Source organism: Carettochelys insculpta, chromosome 2 (assembly GCF_033958435.1).
Source record: "Carettochelys insculpta isolate YL-2023 chromosome 2, ASM3395843v1, whole genome shotgun sequence".
Taxonomy (NCBI): domain Eukaryota; kingdom Metazoa; phylum Chordata; order Testudines; family Carettochelyidae; genus Carettochelys; species Carettochelys insculpta.
In genome coordinates, this window is record NC_134138.1 from 271722904 (window position 1) to 271745839 (window position 22936).

Consider the following 22936-nt stretch of genomic DNA (forward strand, 5'->3'; position numbering starts at 1 on the left):
TGAGACTGCTCATTTGCATCAAACTGCTGGCACTAGGGATCAGTGTAGCTCTAGACATGAACTTTCCAGTGTAAATCATGGCATATGCCTTCCTTTAGATTCACTTGACAAACAGCAGTAATTATCCTACAAAAAATAGAGGCACAGCATTGCCCTTAAATTCTTCTTTGGTGCGATGTGTAGTTCTGATGAAAACTGCCCCATGCCTAGGTACCATTAGAGCCCTACTGTGAAAGTTTTGGTGGCGTGGAGGCCTGCAGCTGGCCCACTTCAGAGTTTCACTCCCAGAGAATTACTATTGATCTTTTCAATGGCTGCCCTCGACAATAGTAATGGAGCATTGGAAAGAATAAGTTCTTATTTAACTAGCAGGCCATTGATGCTCTTTCTTGTGGCCATATAATAAAACTTTTGCCAAGGAAAAGGGACCAGCAGCTTGTTGATCATCAGCCAGTGTCTGTACCTCAGACCTCACACAGCCAAAATCTTTTCTCAACACCTCCATTGGTCCGTGGTCTTTCTTCCCCTAGGAGGTCAACATAAATGATGTTTACAGATATCTCACAGTGCCCACAACTACTCAGCATATTGCATAAGGGCACCACATGGGCCTGCTGTCTGGGATCTATTTAAAGGCATGCCGTCTACCCTATTTTTAATTGCTATAGGTCAGATTATGCTCTCATGCACTATGGTGTAAATCTCAGAAGAGCGACTCTGGCTTCATATTAGAGTAATTGTAACTAAGATCAGAGCCCAATCACAGTTTCTTCTTTTATTTTGGTATATTCATTAATTTTTCTTGGTTTGACTTGCAAAAAGAGTTTTTGACTGATTTTCATGCCATTCTTTTCTTTATCGTTACTTATTTGAGGCATTCCTATGGCAACCTGTGTCACAGAGACAGGGTTCCATGCAGTAAATTAAAAAGAAGATGTGTGTCCCGTTTTTTCCACAGGTGCTGGTCACCTGTTGCTCTGATTGACCTCAGTAGGACTTGTGGTTGCTCAGCAACATTGACCATCAGATCAGATGGGAGCCTGACCTGTACTCAGATGCACACAGAAGCTGAAGTGGTAAAGAGTGGATAGCAAGCACTAAGCAGTGAATGTTTCCTGGAATAGCAACAATGAACAGCTTGTGACTTATCCATAAGCTGATACGTGACAGAAAAGTATACTTGCTGCTCAAGTGTAAGGAAAGCATACAGAGGGAGCTATGTGGCTGGACTGAGGCACAAAAAACACATGGTGCACAATATGCGATCAGAGGAAAGGGATGACATTTGCTGAATATGCTGTTCCCTACTTGCAGCAATGGAAAGGACAACCGCTGCAATATGCCTCCAGGATGATAAGGTGGAGGGACATGAAAAATAAGAGCTTCAAGGAGGCATTGGGAGAAACCTGCCCTCAGCCCTTAATCATTTGTTCCACAGAGTGGCTTTGATGGCAGCAGAGGTTTGCTGTAGCTGCAATGGCCATTTGCAGTTGCAAATGCAAGGAAACAATATCAGACTTTCCCTCTTCTTCGCTACACGTGGGTGTTTACTACATCTGAATCTTCAAGAATCTGCTAGCTGTGTGTCCCATTTATGGTATGGGAGGGAGGTGAAGAGCCAAGCACACTATGCCCTGAGGCAGGAGAAATGCCCTTTTAAGACAGTCAGATACATGGTTCTGTTTGTGTCTGTTACTAAGGTTTGGAAAGCAAACAGGGAGTTATGCCAAGCCAAAGGAAAATCACCCAGCCCTAGGCTGAATCCTCTGCTGGCATAACTCCATTAAAGTCAGTGGAGTTTCTCCTGCTGAGAAATTATGCCCTGGACTGTGACTGAGGGCGAAGTGCAGTTTTCTATCTCCTAATGTGGGAATTGCACAGAGACTTAAGATCATAACCTCTGCTTCAGTTCTCCCTCCTTTTTTCTCTTTTACAGCCTGATGCCAGGAGGTGCTGAGAACCATTGACCTACCCACAGGATGCCCTAAAGACCATGCAAATGGAACCATTCGTTTGGCCCTTTCCCCGCCTGCGCTGGGACAGCTGTCAGCCTCGGTCTTTTCCGAAGCATTCCCTGATATCCCTTTGGAGCTCAGAAATGCTGTTTGTCACTGAGCAGTGAAGAGGGTGATATTTGCCTTTTAAAAATGCCTCACAAATGAGAGAAGGCAGAATGAGATGGGAGCGGACAAGCGACTTGATAGCACAGAGGTCCAGAGCCTTTCTGAGGCAGAGTGCCGAAATTTAATCTTTTGACCTCTATGAATGGTTTGAGTGCCTGGTCCTTCAGGGAGAGCTATGTGGCTGGATTGAGGCACAAAACCACACAGCTGGTGCACAATATGTGATCAGAGGAAAGGGAGGACATTTGATAATTTTAAAGTCACTGAGGCTTTGGCTACGCTGCCTCTCCCTTTCAGAAGGGGCATGTAAACGCAGCCATTGGAAAATGTTAATGAGGTGAGAATTTAAATATCCAGCATCTCATCAGCATATTCCCAGGAGGTCTTGTTTTTGAAAGGAGCTGCTTTCGAAATGCAAGCAGCCAGGTAGTCGAAGTTCCCTCATAAAGAACCCCCACTTTCAAAAGCGCTCTTCTTCCCCCAAACAATTGGAAAGGAGGGTGCTTTCGAAATCGGGTTTCCTTTCGAAGGAACCCCATCTATACGGCTAGTTTACAGTTCAAAAGCAGTGCTTTCGATGCTCTGGGTGGCTGTCAGTATGCAAATGAATCATTGAATATTCATATAAAGAACTCATTAGCATTTTTCAACCTGCTTCGTTTACATGCCCCTTCTGAAAGGGCGGGGCATGTGTAGACATCGCCTGTGTAGCTGAGTCTACATGAGGCAAATATTTTGCAAGAACAGGCCCCAGTTCAAAGTAGCGTGTGGCACAGCTACACACACCACACGCTCTTTTGAACTTGAAATCGATGGTAGGCACCACAGGAATCGAAACCGCTCTTCCGATCAGGAAATAGGAAGAGAACATCCTTTCTATGTCTTTTTTTTCGAAAAAAGGACATATGTAGATGCTCCGTGTCCTGCTATTTCAAAACAGCAGGGTCTGCCATGCCAGCGATCAGCTGTTAGGCGGAGACGTGCTGCCCAGCCCCTGCAGGGCTCTATGGTCTGTGCGTGCAACGGCTCTTAAAGCCGCACAGACCCGGAAACCCCACTGCGGGAAGCTGAGAGCGTGCAGGCAGCAGCCCTCACACGTGCTGCCCCGTACACCTTCGTGACATCGCAAGCAGCTCCCATACAGCTATGACTGGCACCTGGGTAGGTCAGGAGCCCCAGGGTCCCCCTCTGAGCATGCCCAGGGCTGTCAGGGTTCCAGTCGGGGGGAGGGAAAAGAAAGCTCCCTCTTCGGCCAAGCACGAGCTCCAGGACCAGCTGGGGCTCTGGCAGGAAGAGGAGGTACTCCAGGTGATGGGGACGAAGTGGCGGAACGCGGCCACCTTTGCCCAGCTGGCTGATGGCCTGAGTACCCGGGATCACCCTGCCTGCACTCCTGACCAAGTCGGGGTTAAGGTCAAGCAGCTGCAGCAGGGTTACGTCCGGGCTCGGGACTTGGCTAGCCAGTCAGGGGCTGTCCCTGCTTTGTGCCCCTTCTACCAGGAGCTCAGAACCATGCTGGACCCTCGGGACACCTCCTCCCCTCCTGCCCTCTGAGACACCTTGGCTGAGGAGCCCCAGCCGGGAGAAGAGCAGGAAGCAGGCCTGTTGGCCAGCACCACACCACGAGGGCCAGAGTAAGACCCAGCTGCAGCAGCAGCAGACATGACCAAGGAGGGGGACTAGGTCATAGACCTCTCGTCATAGAATCATAGAACAATAGAGCTGGAAGAGACCTAAAAAGCCATCAAGTCCAGCCACCTGCCCTAGGCAGGACCAAACCCATCAGATCAGCCCAGCCAGGGTTTTTTCAAGCCGAGACTTAAACACCTCCAGGAATGGAGACTGCACTTCTTCCCTGGGTAGACCATTCCAATGCTTCACCACCCTCCTAGTGAAAAAGTTTTTCCTAATATTCAACCTGGACCTTTCCAACCGCAACTTGAGACATAAGGACATAAGAACGACCATACTGGGTCAGACCAAAGGTCCATCCAGCCCAGTATCCTGTCTGTCAACAGTGGCCAGTGCCAGGTTCCCCAGAGGAGGTGAACTGAAGACAATGATCAAGCAATTTGTCTCCTGTCATCTGTCTCCAGCCTTTGACTAAAGGCTTGGGGCACCATACTTTACCCTTGGCTAATAGCCATTTATGGACCTGACCTCCAAAAATGTATCAAGCTCTTTTTTAAACTCTGTTAGACTGCTGGCCTTCACAGCCTCCTCTGGCAAGGAGTTCCACAGGTTGACTGTGCGCTGTGAGAAGAAAAATTTTCTTTTATTAGTTTTGAGCCTACTACCCATTAATTTCATTTGAGCTATGTCTACACGTGAATGCTACATTGAAATAGCTTGTTTCGATGTAGTGACATCGAAATAAGCTATTTCGATGAATAACGTCTACACATCCTCCAGGGCTGGTGCTGTCGACATTCAACGTCGATGTTGGGCAGCACCATATCGAAGTAGGCGCTGCAGGGGATCGTCTACACACCAAAGCAGCCCACATCGAAATAAGGGTGCCAGGAACAGCTGCAGACAGGGTCACAGGACGGACTCAACAGCAAGCCGCTCCCTTAAAGGGCCCCTCCCAGACACAATTGCACTAAACAGCACAAGATCCACAGAGCCGACAACTGGTTGCAGACCCTGTGCATGCAGCATGGATCCCCAACTACAGCAGCAGCAGCTAGAAGCCCTGGGCTAAGGGCTGCTGCACACAGTGACCATAGAGCCCCGCAGGGGCTGCAGAGAGTGTCTCTCAACCCCTCAGCTGATGGCCGCCATGGCAGACCCTGCTATTTCGATATTACGGGACGCGGATCGGCTACACATTCCCTACTTCGATGTTCAATTTCAAAGTAGGGCGCTATTCGCATCTCCTCATGATGATAGCGACTTCGACGTCTCGCTGCCTTATGTCGATTTCAACTTCGAAATAGCGCTCGCCACGTGTAGACGTGGTGGGCGCTATTTCGAAGTTGGCGTGGCTACTTCGAAGTAGCCGGCACATGTAGACGCGGCTTTGGTGTCCTCTAGTTCTTATAAGAACATAAGAACATAAGAATGGCCATACTGGGTCAGACCAAAGGTCCATCAAGCCCAGCATCCCATCTGCCGACGGTGGCCAATGCCAGGTGCCCCAGAGAAGGAGAACAGAAGACAAGTGATTTATCTCCTGCCATCCATCTCCTGCCCTTGTTATGAAGGCTAGGGCACCATACTTTATCCCTGGCTAATAGCCATTTATGGACCTGACCTGCAAAAATTTATCAAGCTCTTTTTTAAACCCTAATAGAGTCCTGGCCTTCACAGCCTCCTCGGGCAAGGAGTTCCACAGGTTGACTGTGCGCTGTGTGAAGAAAAATTTCCTTTTATTAGTTTTGAACCTACTACCCATCAATTTCATTTGGTGTCCCCTAGTTCTTGTATTATGGGAAAAGGTAAATAATTTTTCTATATTCACTTTCTCCACACCATTCATGATTTTATATACCTCTATCATATCGCCCCTCAATCGCCTCTTTTCCAAACTGAAAAGTCCCAGTCTCTCTAGCCTCTCCCCATATGGGACCCTTTCCAAGCCCCTAATCATCTTAGTCGCCCTTTTCTGAACCTTTTCTAATGCCAATATATCTTTTTTGAGGTGAGGAGACCACATCTGCACGCAGTACTCGAGATGTGGGCGTACCATAGTTTTATATAGGGGAAGTATGATATCTTTTGTCTTATTATCGATCCCTTTTTTAATAATTCCTAACATCCTATTTGCCTTACTAACTGCCGCTGCACACTGCGTGGATGTCTTCAGAGAACTATCCACTATAACTCCAAGATCCCTTTCCTGATCTGTCGTAGCTAAATTTGACCCCATGTGTTAGTGTGCCGAATTTTAATATAAAATTCAAAAGCCAGGAGTCATGTATGTGTTACTGTGTTTTTACTGAAGAAGAATTATCGCACCGTTCTGGAAACAGGAAAAGCAGGGATGCACAAACGGAGTAATCAGCAGAGAGGGAGGAGGAGGAAGGGTGTTTCTCTGGCTTGGGTGGCTGGGAAGAAGATGTCGGATTTTAGAAATATACATATATATATGCACAGTCCAAAAGAAAATGGAACAAGTCAGGGTCCTTATATCGTTTCAGTGGGCGATAAGAAGAAGGTACTTCGTGCATCTCAGATGATTTTGTCCCTTTTGGGTACCCTTAAGTCAATTCCCCATTTGCTGGGTTTATGCCTTAGCATAATGTTTTAAATTGTGTATAAAGACATTTCCTGTCAGGTTAAAGCACACAGAGGCAAAGCATCCCCATGGCATCAAGCCAAAGATTATCTTAACTGTGGCACAACATGTCAGACACGACACTGAGTTCTTGATAAGAGTTTAGCATAAGCACAAGGGAAGCTGAGTCATCTCAAGTTAAAGCCAAACTTTTCTTCTGAGTGGGGCAGTGATAGCTAGGATATTGCAGCATGGCTGGTGCTCCATGTAACCAGCTTTGAAAGAGCCAGTGTGATCTACTGGCTAGAATATGGGACTGGAATAAGCAGTTGTAGCCAACCAGGCTCGGGTTCCCCAGAGATGAGGCTGCACCCAGAAGGCGAGTGCTATATTTGGTTTAATGAAAGCGCGTGACACCCGCGACAGGAGCCCCAGAGACGCCGCAGTCACCAGTGGGGGGAAAGCCCGACGCGTCGGAGCTTCGCTCGGGGAGAGGCTCTGTAACAGGCCTCCTAACACTAGCTGATAAAGCTGAGCTCATTAACATAAGATTGCCTAAAATTGCCTACGCATTTCTTATCACTATCTCTTGTGGCCTACTGCCAGCGTAGCCTTGAAATCTTGGCAAGCGGGGCTTGTTCTGCAGCTGTTCCCATGGGAGTTAGTTTTGCAGCTTTCACCTTGCACAGAGTGGTCTGTTTAGATTCTCCTGAGGATTCACAGAGGGGTCGATCTGCTCTCATGAGACCGTTACAAACTCTTCTCGCACCCTACAGCAGTCTTGTATTCCATTTCTGACTCTAACATTAATTCCGTGTGTTTGTGCTCCTGGGCAAGTTGCTTAGGCCAACACTGCCCGTCCCAGCTACTTAAGGCTCGGCTACACCTGAGTAGCTAAATATAAAGGACACATTTTTCAAAAGTGCTGAGTAGCCATTCTCAGACCTCTCCAGATAATGAATATGGAACCTAAATACCATTAGGTAGTGTGTAAGTTTTGGCATTAGACTGGGATTTCCAAAAGCACCTATGGGAATTAGGAATGTACATGCAAATTACCCATGCTCCTAAGACACCTAAGCACTTTCAGAAGTCTCACCCTTTATGCTTCAAATTCACCATATGTGAAACGGAGCTAACATGCACCTCACTATGGATGAGTGGCACATCAGTTAGAGCATTCAAAGCAACCACTGCACAAAAGTGGAAGCATTAAATGGCAATAAAATTTCTCTCCTACATCACAGGAGTATTATGAGCATTCAGTAGTGAAGTCTGGAAAAGGACTTGTGTGTGTTTATTATTATTATGATTATTTCAGTGACTTTATTGGTGCACAGGAAGTTTTAAGGACACAGTTTGAATCTTAATTTTGGACTTCATTGTTTTTATGGATTTAAATGAGTTGCCTCTACTTTTGGTTGTTTACTTCAAATTTATCTTTAATCTACAAATTTCCTTTTCTTCTTTTTTTCTTTTTTTAAACAGGGATGTTTTTAACATTATGGCTACGTCTACACTAGCCAAAAACTTCGAAATGGCCATGCAAATGGCCATTTTGAAGTTTACTAATGAAGCACTGATATACATATTCAGCGCCTCATTAGCATGTAGGTGGCCACGGCACTTCGAAATTGATGCAGCTTGCCACTGTGCAGCTTGTCCAGACGGGGCTCCTTTTCGAAAGGACCCCAGAAACTTCGAAGTCCCCTTATTCCTATGAGCAAATGGGAATAAGGGGACTTCGAAGTAGCTGGGGTCCTTTAGAAAAGGAGCCCCGTCTGGGTGAGCCGCGTCAATTTCGAAGTGCCGCGGCCGCCCACATGCTAATGAGGCACTGAATATGTATTTCAGCACTTCATTAGTAAACTTCAAAATGGCCATTTGCATGGCCATTTCGAAGTTTTTGGCTAGGGTAGACATGCCCTATGAGTTGCTATTCAAGTCAGCAACTTGTGGAAGTTTACGACATCATATAACACTCTGCTTATCCAATTAAAGGAGCACTCTTGGGGCAAATTTGTCCCAACTTCAGGGTTCTTTCTTATCTGTTTGTTTTTGAAAGGTTGTATGGATTGAAGATGAGTAAAATGCTTTTCATCCGTTTTTGTTTTTAAATAGTCCCAGTGGTGACAATTTTAACCCCTCACACTCCCAAACAAACTAATCACCCTATGAGTTTGTAAACCAAAACATAGTGCTGGTGGGATACCATGAGTAATACATTCCCCAGTGAAAACAAAAAAGCAGTAAAGTAGCACTTTAAAGGCTAACAAAATCACTCATTAGGTGAGGTTTCATGGGACAGACCCACTTCTTCAGACCATAGCCATACCAGAACAGACTCAATATTTAAGTCATAGAAAACCAAAAATAGTAATCAAGATTGAAAAATCAGAAAAAAAATATCAAGGTGAGCAAATCAGAGAGTGGGGTGGGGCGTCAAGAATTAGATTAAACCAAGTATGCAAAAGAGCCCCTATAATGACGCAGAAAATTTGCATCCTGGTTTAAACCACTTTAATGTGTCGAATTTGAATATAAAAGAGAATTCAGCAGCCTCTTTTTCCAAAGAAGTGTGAAAATTCCTCTTCAGTAACACACAGACTTTTAAGTCACAAACACAATGCCCCACTCCTTGATAATTTGTTTTCTGATTTGTCAACCTTGATTACTATTTTTGGTTCTCTTGAGTCTGTTCTGGTATGGCTATGGTCTGAAGAAGTGGGTGTGTCCCACGAAAGCTCACCTAATAAATTATTTTGTTAGTCTTTAAAGTGTTACTTTATTGCTTTTTTGTTTTGATAGTATATAAACTAGCACGGCTTTCTCTCTGTTACTATTCCCTAGTGAGCTATACTAGGGCACGAGAGCATGAACGGGATACTGGAGATAAAGATAAGTGAAACTGACTAGGCTATTTTCAGTGTCCAAGCGTGGAAGAAGGCCACAGGAAAATAGGCATATGAAGAAGATGGATGTAAAAGAGATTTTTTTTTCAAAGGCAAGAAGATAATTTATGTGTCTGATTTACACTGAAAGTCAGTTAGGTGAGTGGCCTCACTTCCAATTCTGGTTTTAAATCCTCCCCCATGAATCCACTTGGTCATCTCAGGACTTTTTTACTAACTTTGATGAGGACATGGTTTCTTTTTAAATATTGTTTTTAACCCAACCCCTTTGAGGCTCAACTGGCCCCAACATGTCCCATAGCAAACCCCAGGGTACAAACCATTCTTCCCTTTCTTCAAAGCTCTTCCTTGTCCAGCTGCTGAGTCCCTTATCTCCTGTGACAAGCCTTTCATCCCCGTCCTTCCGCTTGCTGTCTAGGTCCAAGTAGAGTGGGCTCCTGGCTGTTAAGGAAACAGCAGTGGGTTACAGGTTCAGGCCATTCTGCACTACATCTACTGGAAGAGCAAATGGGGAGGGATTTTATGAGACTTTCCCACTCCAAATTCCTAGCCCTGCCACGACCTATGGAAAAACTAGGGCAGTCTTAGAGCTGGTCTAACACATAATCATGCTGCCCTCAGCCCCGTCAAGGCTGAGAAGAGCCAGGGCACAGAGTACACCAGCCACTTCCCTCTTTCTCCTTCCCACCCTGGCACACCCTACATCTGATGGGTGCAGCCTAGAGCCATTCTAGGAGTTTGGCACTAGCTAGGTATCCCTTTACATGGTAGGACCGGTACCTCCTGGGGTGTCAGCATTCTGGCCCCTTAGTGCTGCTAGGGTATAGAGAAGTCTGGCCCCATGTTTCAGAAAGCATTAGAGTATTATATAGCTCCATCTCAAACAGGGCAGAGGCTGAGAGGCCACCACTGGCCCAGCAGCATGGAGCAATGCAAGACTTCATAAGCTGACAGAACAGTCAAGGAGCGTTTATTGTTTTCATTGCAGCAATGCCCCTAAAAAGATGGAGCAACTCTGCCACATCATTTTTGCAACATTCGAGTTAAAACATTAATTTCTTGCAAGGTAAATGCATTATCATATCAATGAAAATGCCTCCCACTTCTTCAATCAGCGTGGTAGCTATGTTAGTTTGTACTGTCAGAACGACAAGGAGTCCTGTGGCATGTTAAAGACTAAAAGATTTATTTGGGCACCAGCGTTTGTGGGCAATGTGCCCATGAAAGCTGGTGCCCAAATAAATCTGTTAGGCAGGTGTGTGTGTGTGTGTTTGAATTGTGATTTATTTCCAGCTACCTTTTTTCTAACCCAGTGCAGGCTACACTTCACTGGGGTTTGAAAGAAGGGGCTATTTTGAACTTCTGGGTAATCCTTGTATGAGGTACAATGAGGGTGACTGGAAATTAAATACCATGGTCAAAATAACAGGGCTATTAGACTGAAACCCGAACTGCCACCTCCCTGCCCCCCGGCAGCTTAACCACACCTGCATTGGGCCCAAGCTGTCCTGCCAGGCAGAGCCCAAGCTGGCCCCCTGGTGGCTTAACTGGACCCGCGCGGGGCCCAAGCCACACCCCCATGTGGCTCCAAACTCCTCCACTATTGGCTGAACCCCCATACTTCCCCAACCTGGTTCCCTCCACATCCCTGACCTCACCCCCTACCTCGGGTGCCTTGCTGCTACCTCCTCCACATAGATCCCCTCTGCCAGCATTTCAGCATGGCAGGCAAAGTGGGGAGGGAGTGGAGGAAGGGTCAGCCAGAGGCAGCTGCATCCAGTGCTGCAAATGGCTCAGAGAGCCACAGACGGCTTGGACAGAGCTGCCCAGCTGGCTTTTGAAAACAGGTGCTTGAATGCTGCACGGTAGTATTTTGGACAGCAAGTGGAGAACAATTTTGCTTACTCAGAGTCCAGGAGGAGCTGAAACAACATCATTGCCAGAAATGGGCGACTCAATTTGGGAGTATAGTGGGGCGGTCACCCTGCCCCAGGTGAGATAAGCGTAAAACCCAGCCCTGGAGGAGGGCTGGAAATACGGAGCGACCAACTGAGGCAGGTAACAGCCTATCAGGGCCCAGCTGGGGCAGCATAAATAGTATCTGCTAAGCTCAGAGACACACTCTTGCTCCTGCTGCAGAGCAGGAAGAACATGGCTGCCTGGGAAGCTAGAGAGGGTGCCGGAGATGCAGCAGTGCTGGGGAAAGGCATGCAGAGCTAGAGAGCTCTGGCCTGCCCCAGCTCCTAGGCTTCAGCCCTGCGGGGTATTAGGACTGCAGGGAGGCAGGCAAGGAAGTAGAAGGCAGCAGGTCCATCCCCTTGCCAGTGGTGAGCGGGCATTTCAGACTGCACTTAGCCCATGAGGCAAGGGCTAGGTGATGACTGGCAGTGGGTCACTGAGGCAAGGTCGATAAAGGGGATTAGGCTTCCATGGGAAGCGAGGACCCCAGAGTGTGGGGGCACTGCAGCAGGGCAGTACTGCAAGGAAAGGTGCACTGTGGGCCGGGAGACATGGGCTGACTAGGTGAAGGAGAAGACAGGTAAGTAAGGGCAAGATACTGGCCAACAGGGGCACTCCAGGGCTGGAAGGGCTGATTCCAGACGGACCAGCAGAAAGTGCCATAGCAGTGAAACTCTACCCCTTACAGGGAGGCAAATTAGTGTTACCTATGGCAGGGGTCAGCAACCTTTCCAAGGCGGAGTGCCGAAATTTGACCTTTGGACCTCTGTGTACGGTCTGACTGCCAGTGATATTTTTTAAAATCACTAAGGCTACGTCTACACGTGCACGCTACATCGAAATAGCTAATTTCCATGTAGCAACATCGAAATAAGCTATTTCGATGAATAGCGTCTACATGTCCTCCAGGGCTGGCAACGTCGACATTCAACGTCGACGTTGGGCAGCACCACATCGAAATAGGCGCTGCGAGGGAACGTCTACATGCCAAAGTAGCACACATCGAAATAAAGGTGCCAGGAACAGCTGCAGACAGCGTCACAGGGTGGACTCCAACAGCAAGCCGCTCCCTTAAAGGGCCCCTCCCAGACACACTTGCACTAAACAGCACAAGATACACAGAGCCAACAACTAGTTGCAGACCCTGTGCATGCAGCATGGATCCCCAGCTGCAGCACCAGCAGCCAGAAGCCCTGGGCTAAGGGCTGCTGCACACGGTGACCATAGAGCCCCACAGGGGCTGGAGAGAGAGCATCTCTCAACCCCTCAGCTGATGGCCGCCACGGAGGACCCCGTTATTTCAATGTTGCGGGACGCGGATCATCTACACGTTCCCTACTTCAATGTTGAACGTCGAAGTAGGTTGCTATTCCCATCCCCTCATGGGGTTAGCGTCTTCGACGTCTCACCGCCTAACGTCAAAGTTAACTTCGAAATAGCGCCCAACACATGTAGCCATGATGGGTGCTATTTCAAAGTTGGCGCCGCTACTTCGAAGTAGCGTGCACGTGTAGACGCAGCTTAATAGTCCTACTTACAACAGCTTCATTAATACGTAAATTAAAATACAGAGCTTTACAGTTCAGGTGGTGGTTGGTAGCATTACCTGGCCTTTTGTTCATCCATAGGCGGCATGGCTTTGAGCAAGCTCCTGGCTCCCTGGGGCAGGAGGGGTGAGGCTGAGCTCCTGCCTCATGTGCTGATGAAAATCGGCTCGTGTGCCACTCTTGGCTTGAGTGCTGGAGGTTGCTGACCCTAGCCTATGGAATCAAATATACAAGAAATCTGTTTCTCTGCATGATTCAGTACAAAACAATGCGTGTCTGCTGCCACTTTCATTCATGCCGAATGCTGTGTATTGCCATATACAAGGCTAGATATGAGCATCTTTAGTTAATAAAAACACCATGTGAAAATGTGTTATGCCATGTGTAGATGAGCAGTGATCTTTTCCCGCCTATTAGCTCCTATGCTAAGAATATGCAAGCAGAGATCCCTGAATGGCTAAGAGACACACACATGCTGCCATCTCTGTGCCTTATAACACCAAATTCCCAGCAAGGGGCGGGATTTCTAAAAGCTTTCCTGGCTCTGACAGTGCCTGACTGATAAGGGTAGAAGGCTATTTCATTTGTACTTTATTTTACCCCTTCGAGTTCTGTCTCTACCCTGGATTGGTATTGCTTATGCTGCTCTGTTGTGCGCTTGCATGCTCATATGCTGAGTGGTGAATCTTTACCCCAGTCAGAGGACGGCTGTGTCTACACTACAGCATTCTGTTGACAGAAATCCCCTTCGACAGGTATTTCCCAGCAGAACCTCTGTCGACAGAATATGTCCACACCTAATAATGGCTCCTCCTTTCGACAAACTCTGTTGACAGAGAGTGGCCAGACTGCCCAGCCCTCTGTTGACAGGACAGCCAGCCAGAAGTTCAGCAAACAGGGCTGCCCAGTGAACCAGAAGCTCTCTCTGTTGACAGAGGGCCCCCCCGCAAAGCGTCTGCCCTATTATTTTGTTGACAGAATCTGTCGACAGAGGTGTTATGCCTCGAACTGCCATAGCAGAAGTCTGCCAGGAAAAGTGCTGCATTCTGTTGACAGAGTCTTGACAGAACACATTGGTAGTGTGGACTCTGCCTGGTTTTGTTGACAGAAGGCGACTCCTGTCAACAATACCTCTTAGTGTAGATCCACCTGATGACAAAGTGTAATCATCCACAGGCGGACTTGAATCTGGGACGTCTGGAGTGTAATGCAGAAGCCTCGAGAGTTTGAGTTAAAAGCCAGCTCCCTTTCAGCTAAGGCTGTAAAGTAGACTCACTTTTTCCTTCTGTAAGAGTCTAGGCACCAGTACGTGGGGCCGTGAATCACACCTCGGTGTGTGGGTTAAGAAAGCATAAAATAAGCAAGGTCATTATTTTACTTTTCCTTTCCTTTTTTGAAGCACATGACCCAGCTGAGATGCATCAGCTCTGTAGGTTTCAATACTCCTCAGATATACTTAGAAAGTACAGCGTCAAAGGAAACATATCTAGCATGTTTCTTCCATGCTACCCAAAGCCATTGTAGTATAGTACAGACAAACTCATACAACTTACACAACTCATAGGTAGAGCTGCATTTAAGAATTTCATTGTGATTTATGTGATTCCAACTTACAGTGCATTATCTTGCATTTTAAAATCTTAGCCATCCTTTGTGGGTGACAAATCTGAGCAATTGTCCAAGACTGAGGTGTCATTAGAAGACCTTTTGGAAGTGATTGAGAACCTTAACAGTAACGAGTCAGCGGGACCAGACAGCATTTATCCAAGAGTCCTGTAAGTCCCCGCCTCCAGCTGGTGGCACAGGCTGGAGTTCCTAAAAATGCGGGTATTATGGGTGCTGCCAGGCCAACCAACATATATGTCCTGGAAGCAGCCCCAGCTGCCTACCATGCCTGGAGGACCACCAAGTGATACCCCTTCCTGTTCAGGAAGCATCCTCCGCTGAGCTGTAGGACACAGATGGGGATGTGGGTCCCATCCAATGCCCTGAAGCAGTTGGAGAACCCCTTGCCAGCAAATCCTGTGATGGCTGCATCCAGGTCCCCAAGCTGCATGAGCCTGTGGAGCAGCACAGCGTTCAGCACATGGACCACCTATGGGGGGGAGGACATGAGTACCTGTGAGGGGTGTGCAGGGTGTATCTGCCCCCCCGAGCTACCCCCAGGCTCCCCTCCATGACTCCTGGGCCTCCCTACCCCCTGGAGTTCCCCCGCCCCCCAGGCTCCCCCCCATCTCCCTGGGGTCCCCTCCCAGGCCTCCTTACCTCCATGATGACAGCCCCAGTGCTGGCCTTGCCTAAACTGAACTTCTGTCCTACGGATCAGTAGGTGTCTGGAGTGGCCAGTTTACAGACAGCAATGCCAACCCGTTTCTTGATAGTGAGGGCACGCTGCATAAGGGTGTCCTGGTGCTGCAGGGCAGGGGTGAGCCACTGGCAGAGCTCGAGTAAAGTCTGCTGGCTCATCTGGAAATTCCAGATCCAGTGGTCATCGTCCCACTCCCCGAGGACCAGGCACTCCCACCACTCCGAGCTGGTGGGGTACCTCTATAGCCAGTGGCGCACCTGGAGCAGGTGGGGTGGGAGAGCCTCATGATGGTCTGGGGTGGCTCCTTCATCCTCCAAGGAGGAGAGCTCATCTTCCAGGAGGTGCGAGGTGGCCTCCTGCATGGCACCAAGCAGGGCGGCCCCTGTCTGAGAGACAGCCGTGAGTGCTTCTGGCTGCTGCTGCTGCTGGGGGTCCATGCTGCATGCACAGGGTCTGCAACCTGTTGTCGACTCTGCAGACCTCATGCTGTGCAGGCCAAGTGTGTCTGGGAGGGTCCTTTTAAGGGAGTGGCTTGCTGTAGCCACGGCAAGGCTAGTCCGCCCTGTGACCCTGTCCACAGGCTTTCCTAGCCCCCTTATTTTGACTGGGGCTGCTTTTGTGTGTAGACGCTCTCCTGCGGGGGCCATTTAGATGTGGCACCTTCCTATGTCAACGCTGAATGTTGACAGCACCAGCCCCGGAGGATGCATGGACACTACACGTCAAAGTAGCTTATTTCGATTTCACTACTTCAAAATAAGCTATTTCGATGTAGCATCCCAGTGTAGACGTAGCTGATCTCAGGAATCATTAAAAAAGGGATAGAGGATAAAACAGAGAATATCTTATTATCCTTATACAAAACCATGATATGCCCACATCTTGTATACTCCATACAGATGGTGTCTCCTCACCTCAAAAAAAGATATTTTGGCACTAGAAAAGGTTCAGAAAAGGGCAACTGAAATGATTAGGGGTTTGGAAGGGGTCTCATACGAAGACAGATTAAAGAGATGAGCACTTGTCATCTTAGAAAAGAGGAGACTAAGGGGGGATATGAGAGAGGTTCATAAAATTAAGAATGGTGTGAAGGAAGTGAACAAGGAAAAATTATTTACTTGTTCCCATAAGATCAGAACTAGAGGATACCAAATGAAATAAATGGACAGTGGGTTTAAAAAAAAATAAAAGGAAGTTCTTCTTCACACAGTGCACCATCAACCTGTGGAACTCCTTGCCAAAGGAGGCTGTGAAGGCCAGGACTATAACAGGTTTTTAAAAAGAGATAGATAAATTCATGTAGGTTAGGTCCCTGGCCTCTTGTTTGTCAGAAGCTGGAGATGGATGGCAGAAGAGAGTTTGCTTGATTGTTGCCTGTTCAGTTCATTCCTTTGGGGGCACCTGGCATTGGCCACTGTCAGTAGACAGGATACCAGGATAGAGTGACCTTTGATCTGACCCAGAATGGCCATTCTTATGTTCTTAATAACTGAAGGACACAGTGCCTTCTATCTCTGATTTAGGCCTCTAGAACAGGATTTAATGTTTCTTGCCATATTTAAAGAGACCCTATCAAGCTGCCCCAAAATGCTTCCTTGCAAACTTGGATGTTTCTTTTGTCTGCTCATGTTCTTTAAAGTCTTATGAACCAATGTCTCAGATTTGAACTAATTTACTTTTCAAATAGTTTTATACTGTCTTCTTCCTTGAGCACCTTACAGATTTTTTTTTTAAATTCATTCTACCTTTCAATAAGACAGACAGGCTGGAGAAAGTTAAATAGAGAGTGACTAGAATAGAAACCTCGGAAAAAAAGGTCTCTGAGGAGAAACCTAAAAGCACTGGGTGTGTGTGTTTGGGGAAAAACTGAGATGGCAATGATCTAGGAATGGTAAAAGAAGTTATAAAGGAGACAGGAATAAATTATTCCCCCTTGTTAAGGACAGAATAAAAAGTGAGTTTCCAAGACAGCAGGGAGAAATTAAATTAAATCTGAAGGAAAAACTTCATAAGAAACATTAGGCAATGGAGCTAGCTGCCAAGGAAAGATGTGAATCAGCTACATTGCAGATTTTCGTGGCTAGACAGACATCTGCTAAGGAACACTGAAACCAGGCCTGCGACAAAGCCAAGAAATGGGATAATGACCTAGCTGATGTTTCTCAGTATTATGGCTAGTGCAAAGTCTGAGGAAATAGTTGCCAGAATGACCGGTACCTTGTTTTGATAGTTAATGGGTTAAGTCATGTGTCTCCAGGGAACCTCTAACAAGTCAGTAGCTCCCACTGAGCTACCTAGGTTTACCAGATACTACCATTAGGCATTCAGTGTTTCTTCCACTTGCTTCTCCAGCACTGGAAGCATCAGGTGTGGATCTAGATAACATGGGTAGTACATGGAAACTTAGATCATTTTGGGTTCAGTACCTCTTCAAGATTGCATCCCACACAGTTGGATGATTCTGTTTGCAACACTAAGGGCTCATCTACACTAGCTTCCTCCTTTGAAGGGGCATGTAAACAAGCCTGATCGGTGAATAGCAATGAGGTGCTGTGCTGCATATGCAGCACTTTATTAGCATAATTCTCATTGTGCAAACTTCGAAGTTGCTAACTTCGAAGTGCTGGCAAGCAGTGTAGCTGTGGGCACTTCAAAGTATCCGTACAACTTCAAAGTTCCCTTACTCCCAAAACACTGAAGACAAGGGCCACTTTTATTATAATCTTTAGGAAGTTATCGAACCCTTTCCAACTGGCAAACAACTGTACATCCTTGGTGACTTCAATGGAAGAGTTGGACTCGACCATCAGCCTGGCTCATCTGCCTTGGTTATCACGGCATTGGAAAAATGAATGAAAATGGTCAAAGGCTTCTCAAATTCAGCTCTAATACTTTATTTAACTTGAAAGAGTGTGAAAAGGTTTCATGGTGCCATCACTGGCATCAACTTGGCCTTGTACTGGTAAGCAGGAAACATCTCAATGCTGTCAAAATTACATGCATGTATTACAGCGCAAATTGTGACTCTGATCATGCCTTAATCATCAGCAGTGTGAAAATCGTCCCAAAGAAACTCTATGGCTATGTCTACACTGGGCCTCCACTTTTGAAGGGGGGATGCTAATGAGACACTTTGGGATATGCTAATGAGGTTATAGGAAATTGGTTATAGGGAAAAGGGGATTTTGAAGTGGGCAAGGTCCTTTTGAAAAGGACCCCATGTAGATGAGCCATGCGTGATCAAAAGCAGCACTTTCAAAGTGCCAGAGCCGCCATTATGCCAATGAGGCACTGCATATTCATTGCAGCACCTCATTAGCATATCCTGAAATATCTCATTAGCATCCCCCTTTCGAAAGGAGGTGGGGGGGCTAGTGTAGACGTAGCCTATATGACAAAGGAATGCAAGTAAGACAAAAATCAACACCCTCAGTACCAGAGATGTGCTGAAATGGTCTGTCTTCACAGATGATCTCACTCACAAAACGGAACACAAACCTGACCAACAAACCATTGATGAAACATAGTCCATGCTGAGAGATGAAATGTAAAAATGTGCCAAATCTGCCTTTGGAACATGTAAATTCTCTAAGAAAGACTGGATCAATGAAAATGCTGACATTCTTAGGCCGCTTCTTGAAGCAAAACACAAGGCACATCTGAATAACATAAAGAACCCACCTCAAAGCACAAGAGATCAACTTCGACACACAAGATCTGTTCTTCAGAGAGAATCCAGGCAGTGTGTGAACAAGTATTGGGCCGATCTATTTTCTAATATTCAAAAGGCACCTGATTTGGGTGACCTGAAAAGAAGTATGATGGATTGAAGAGAGCACTCGGGCCAAATATTACCAAAGTCGCCCCACTGCGGCGTTTAAATGGACAGGTGATAGACAAAAAGCTGCAGAGGTCCAGATGGGTGGAACACTACTCAAGTCTTTATTCCCATGAGCGTAGAATACAACCTGAACTTGACAACCTCATCCCAGTTCTTCCAGAAATGTCTGAGCTAGACGCAGATCCTGCTGAGGTGGAACTTTCTCAAGCCCTTGATGCTCTTTCCAATGGAAAAGCACCAGGAAATGACAGAATTCCAGCTGAAGTCCTGAAGGCAAACAAGGCTGTGCTCTTCCCCTTCCTCTATGATTTCCACCTAAAATGTTGGAGAGTAGGAGAAGTCCCACATGACATGAAGGATACAAACATCATCACTCTCTATAAAAACAAAGGTGACAAAAGTGACTGCAACAACTACCGAGGCATCTCCTTACTGAGCATCACAGGCAAAGCATTTGCCCGTGCCATTCTCAAACACCTGCAAAATCTTGCAGATCGAGCATGTTCAGCAACATAATGTGGCTTCATGGCTGGCAGGTCAACAATGGACATGATTTTCTCACTTCAACAACTACAGTAAAAACGCAGAGAACAAGGAAAGTCATTATTTGTAGCATTAATGGACTTAACAAAGGCATTTGATACAGTTTGTAGATCAGGACTACGCAGAGTATTAACCAAGACTGTCTGCCCACTAACCCTACTCAATCTCATAATATCCTTTCATGGAAACATGAAAGCAACAGTGCAATATGATGGATCTACATTGGAACCATTTGCAATGAACAGCGGAGTCAAACAAGGGTGTGTTCTTGCCCCTACTCTGTTTGGCATAATTCTTCTCAGTTCTACTAAATTGCACATTTCAAAACTCACACAGCAATGTATTTATCCACACAAGATTAGATGGCTTAGTCTACACCCTGGCAAGAATCAAGGCCAAAACTAAGGTCAAGAAAGACCTCATTAGGGAACTCCTCTTTGCAGATGATGCAGCTCTTGTTGCTCATAATGAAGATGCACTACAGTAACTGATGGATTCTCTATCCAGAGCCTGCAAGTTGTTTTCCTTTGACATAAGCAGGCAGAAAACTGTTGTATTCGCTTGAGGTATACCTCAGGGACTCAATGTCATTTTGGATAATAGCCCATTAGATGTGGTTCAACAATTCTGTTACCTTGGATCTTCTGTTACCATAAACTTATCCATGTATGAAGAACTGAACATCAGAATCGGGAAATCAACTACTATGGAAAAAGCATGGAACAATGTTAAGCTGACAGTGAAAACAAAGATGCTAATCTGCCAGGCATGTGTATTGCGTATTCTGCTATATAATTCAGAGGCATGGACTATCTACTTGAATCAGGAGAAAAAAATTGAACAGCTTCCATCTTCACTGCTCTGCAGAATTATGAATATCAACTGGCAAGATAAAGTTTCAAATGCAGATGTCCTGTCAAGATCCGGCATAATCAGCCTCACAGCAATCCTCAACAGCAGAAGACTATGATGGCTTGGTCATGTGAGAAGAATGGGCGATGAATGTCTTCCCAAAGAAATCCTTTTCAGTGAACTGTCATCTGGATTGAGAACAAGAGGAAGACCGAAGCTAAGACTCAAGGACATATGCAAAAACACCATGAAAAAAGCATTGATCCAAAATCCTGGGAACTTACATCATCAGATTGAAATACCTGGCAACGACAGCTGTGACAGGGCACATCATCCTTCGATAGTATATGTGCAAGCCACTCAAAAGGACTTTGTCTTAGAAGGAAAAACTCTCAGACTCAAGAATTTGGCAATAGACTGACATGCGGTTATTGCAATTGAGCGTGCAAATCCAGTATTGGATGGATAAGCCACGAGAGAAGCTGCAGACTAAAACACTGTCCATAGATCCTCACCTCTGCTGCTAACCTTTGACTCTCGAGACAAAAAGAGGCCATAAAATAAAAAAAAGTATTTAGTATTTGTATTACCATAACACTTAGGAACCCTAGTTACAGCCAGGACCACACAGTAGTAGGTTCTGTACAAATACAGAATGCAATGATGGTCCTTGCCCCAAACAGATTACAATCTAATTATACTACAAGATGGATACTTACCTACAGATGGGAGAATAAAAGGAAGCAAAGAGACACTATTGTTCAGCATGGAGGCCAATGATCTTGGTACAGCAAAGGTCTAACCATTGTCAAGTTTTCTTTGCACGAGTCATAATGTCCGTGTCTTCCACAAGGTTTGGACTCTAGGCCCCAGGTTCTTATGAACAAGCCTCTAGGCTCATTATCTTCTTTCCTGGCAGGATTAGCAGATCATATCCAAGGTTCAACCTGACAAACTGGTAACCTCTGGAAGACTGGGGCAGCAGAGACAGATCCCACACGGACTGGCTTTGTAGGAGACCGACACCGCCTGCCTGCTGGAGACCCAGAAGCTTGGATGGCCTGACAGGGAAACCTCACAACTTGATAAATTTGTTAGTCTTGAATGTGCTACAGGACTGCTTGTAATTTGTAGAGTGGCCCCCAGTGAGGTGATCAGACAAAGAAGAGGGAAGAGAGAGACTTAGGGGAAGGAGTGCTTGTTCTCCTCAGTCATATGGAGAGAAAGCCATTTTCTGACTCTCCAGATCAGAGACAGCTAGTCTCAGGAACTGAGCAATCATACTATTAGTCTATTAAGACCTCCATGAATAATCAAGAGAGACCAAGAGAAACACCAGCCATTATGAAGCCAAAGCCTACTGGTCCCAAAGGTAGGGGAGGGGAGTCAGACACCTCTGAAGAAAGAAAATAAAACAGGGACACCACCATCTTTAGAGGTCTGGGGCACCTGAAAACAGGGCTACAACTTTCTGAACCCCAAGCGAGAACGGAGATTCCCCATCTCTGCTGCAGGATCCAGAATGAGTACAGCCTGCTTAGCAGATCTGTGACATGATCACATTCTTAGGGTACATCTTCACGATGCAGAACTTTGACCTGGTCAGAGCCAATCTACCGTGGTTTGATTTCACTTGCCTAGCAGGGGCATGTGAAATTGAACCAATTGGGGTTGTCAGTGGACCTCTATATGAGTTTATCCCATTGATCTCCCTCTGTGAGGGTGGCCAGGTAAATCAATTTTAGATAAGTCGATTCTAGATAAACAATTGTTGTATCTACTATTGACTTTTAATGCCTTGTGCAAACCTGGCCTTAGTTGTATCAAAGGGTTATCTCTGGCAATTGCAAGGTGATTACAAGTAGTTGATTAAATCAGGATTTAAAGAAGCAGCCTTTCAGGGCCCTACCATCTTAAAGCCCCTGTGATAGTCTGGTATGTTGTGCAGCTGGGAAGAGTAATCTCAATTCTTTTCAGGGAGCATACATTTCTACAGGAGATGCACATCCACACATGTCCCAGTATATGTAACAAAATTTATTCTGTCCATGAATGAAAAAAACAAACAAACAGAGAAAACCCTGCACCCATGTGGCCTATCATTAACACTAAAGCTAAGTAACGTTCACGCAGCCTTCAAACTTCCTCCTAAGACTCTCACTTCAAAGTTAAAGAGGCTTTGTGCATGATTTAACCCAGTGGCTCTCAGCCTTTGCAGGCTACTGAGATCCTGTTAGCAGTTTGATTTGTTTTGCCTCCTGCAAGTTTCATCTCACTTAAAAAAAAAAAAAAGTATTTGCTTAGAAAATGAGACATAAAATACCCAAGTGTTCTGGTGGACTCTCACTGCCTACTGTCTAGATTTTGACATATAATTATAAAATAAATCATTCGACATGTAAATAGTGTACTTGCATTTCAGTGAAGAGTATAGAGAACTGTATAAACAAGTCACTGTCTGTATGAAATTGTAGTTTGTACTGACTTGACTGGGGTTTTTATGTAGCTTGTTACACAACTAGGCAACTATGTGGATGAATTGATGTACCCCCTGGAAGGCCTCTGCATGTGCCTGCTGTGTGGAGGAGTGCATGCTTCATAAGGGACAGCCCCAGCACTGTTTGTTCCTCAC

At 46.1% G+C, this 22936-nt stretch overlaps 1 protein-coding gene across 1 annotated transcript in view; it reads left to right on the top strand.

Moving 5' to 3' along the window:
• The window catches only part of GHRHR (growth hormone releasing hormone receptor), a 96206-nt gene that overhangs the window by 5802 nt on the left and 67468 nt on the right, over positions 1-22936 (top strand). The window contains exon 3 of the mRNA XM_074985520.1: positions 959-1076. Coding sequence (XP_074841621.1) covers positions 959-1076 — 118 coding nt within the window. The remainder of the gene's footprint in view (positions 1-958; positions 1077-22936) is intronic.